The 2,283-nt window shown below is 38.0% G+C and overlaps 1 protein-coding gene across 1 annotated transcript; it reads right to left on the reverse strand.

Moving 5' to 3' along the window:
• Positions 1-254: 254 nt before the first annotated feature.
• On the reverse strand, positions 255-1,620 carry LOC109827324. The gene is made up of 5 exons (XM_020394315.1): positions 1,319-1,620; positions 1,104-1,175; positions 938-1,055; positions 535-638; positions 255-315 (listed from the first exon to the last, which is right to left on the reverse strand). Exons 1-5 carry the CDS (start codon positions 1,618-1,620, stop codon positions 255-257), a joined length of 657 nt encoding a protein of 218 aa, XP_020249904.1.
• Positions 1,621-2,283: the final 663 nt, after the last annotated feature.

Genomic DNA, 2,283 nt, shown 5'->3' on the forward strand with positions numbered 1-2,283 from the left:
ATGTCCTAGGACCTGCAAGAACATGCCCGGTTCTTCAAATCTACACGATAAGTTTTATTGGACTCGACCTCCACAATATCTTATGTCGAATGTTTAATCGCCAAGCAGTTACCATGCTGAATATTATCGCACAACACCATCTCCGCTTCCGGGCATAAGTATCCAGACCATTTCTAAGCCACTAGCCTCCTTTCATGCATGCGCTCCATTATTTGCTTCCGTATGGTCTCAACCAGAGGTAAGATTTGCAACAATCATGCATTTCTTATCCAGCTGTTGAAGGACTCAACAACGTTTGAAGTAACATTGTCATACCTTAACAACAAAACACTAACATTAACAATAAAACCATAACCTAAACATTAAAGTCCTAACCTTAACAACAAAATTCTAAACTTAACAACAAAACCCTAGCAGAATAATTCTAACCATAACAATAAAACTCTAACTTTAATAGAAAACTATAGGCTAACTCTAACCTAAACAACTATAATGGTGCTGTAACAAAATAACGTTGAAACCAAGCTATCTTACCTTATACCAGGAAAATACGCATTTGCCCATCTATCCGGGGAGTATTTCATTACAGTGACGTAAGCCTTGTGATCGATCGCTACCAATTCTTTCATGTCATCATCCTATTCAGAAATTGTGTACTTATAAGCCACAGATTGTAACAGCTCGCCCAACGTAGTGGCGACATTTGCCTTATGCCCAAAATCCTTCATCTTCTTTTTAAAATTCTTGACTAGATGCAGAACACACCTTGAATGGAATGTATCTGGATAGAATTCCTCGACTGCTGTCCTAATATCCTTGTCGGCGTCGGAAATCATTACCAGTCGATGTGGAGGTTGGTAAGGATTTTCCATATCATACAGTAACGTCCACAATCATTGTAAGAACCATTTCCAGTTTATCTCATTCTCCTGATCACATACACAATAAGCAAGGGGAATATTCCCTGGTTACCGTCATACTCAGTGGCACTAAGTAGTATGCCTCTGTAGCGATCTTTAATAGATGTTCCATCCAAAAATAATATAGGTCTACACCTAGCAATGAACCCTTCAATACAGCCATTATAACTAATGAACAATCACTTGAACCTCCCGTCATCAGCATCAATAACAACAAGACTCTCTGGATTAGTTGCATGCACCATGGATTCATATCTGCATGAATATAACAACAAGCAGTAAATTTAACAACGGATTCATAACCATAATAACTGATCTTTAACCTTAACAACCAAAACGTATACTTAACAACGAACCAATAACTTTAACAACTAATATGTATAGTTAGCAACCAATACGTAAGAGTGATTTCAGAAGAATAAAAAAGAACGTACCATCTCAGTGAACCGTAAGCATTATCATCGTCACCGAACAGGTCCTGTTGAGCTGTCTCCTTACCCCACCATGTTTTACTGTAGTTAATATTGATGCCAAAATTGGAGAGAATGCCGTTCTTGATATCAACTACACGAAGATCTGGCCTAACCTTTAAAACAACTTGTATTTGGCTAGCAATGAACTTCCTTGATACCATTGAGTTGCCAGCATTTGCTCCATGTTGATCGCAGGTGTGGGTAGATTTGAAATTCTTTATGGACATGATAGACGAATTTCTAAGCGGGGAAGCAAACAACATCCAAGGACAACCATGTGTGTACTTGAATCGGCAATAGGCTCTTATGCGCCTTTGTTCATTATGGTAAAAATCATACTCGAACCGTTTAACAATTGAATAGTATCAAAGTGCTAACCTAACTTCAGGAGAATTATCAAATTTGTGACCAACTTCACGTATGGAGGTGTGCCACTCAGTTGGGATCTTTGTTTAGTGGTTAAGCATGTCTTCCAGTAGCATGATCGAGTCGCCGGTGGGGTTGTCATTAGGAATACGCTCATCATTACAGATTTGGGTGAACGTGGTATCTGCACACCGTGAATTTCCTGTCGGTATTGTCCTGAAGTAGTAATAAAAATACATAGCCTCAGCAACGAACTGATAACCTTAACAACAAACTTATAAACGTAACATCCAACACATATCCTTAACAACTAACCCTTATATTTAAGGGCAGACTCGTTATCTTAACAATAAACGCATATACTTAACATCAAACACATTACCATAGCAACCAACTAGTATACGTCGAACACATAACCTTAGAAAAAAAATCTTTAAACCTATTTCATAAAATAAGCCAAACAACACAACCTTAACAACCAGTACTTAACCTAACCTTGATAACCAACTCATAACCTAAACAAC

This window comes from Asparagus officinalis, unplaced genomic scaffold (assembly GCF_001876935.1).
Source record: "Asparagus officinalis unplaced genomic scaffold, Aspof.V1 AsparagusV1_Un145, whole genome shotgun sequence".
In the NCBI taxonomy this organism is placed as follows: Eukaryota; Viridiplantae; Streptophyta; class Magnoliopsida; order Asparagales; family Asparagaceae; genus Asparagus; species Asparagus officinalis.

Coding starts and splice junctions, on each gene's coding strand:
- LOC109827324 (XM_020394315.1), bottom strand. CDS start 1,620: ATGTCCATAAAGAATTTCAAATCTACCCACACCTGCGATCAACATGGA. Junction 1,056..1,103: donor GCTGATGACGGGAGGTTCAA/GTGATTGTTCAT, acceptor GTTCATTGCTAG/GTGTAGACCTATATTATTTT. Junction 316..534: donor GCGTATTTTCCTGGTATAAG/GTAAGATAGCTT, acceptor TTTGTTGTTAAG/GTATGACAATGTTACTTCAA.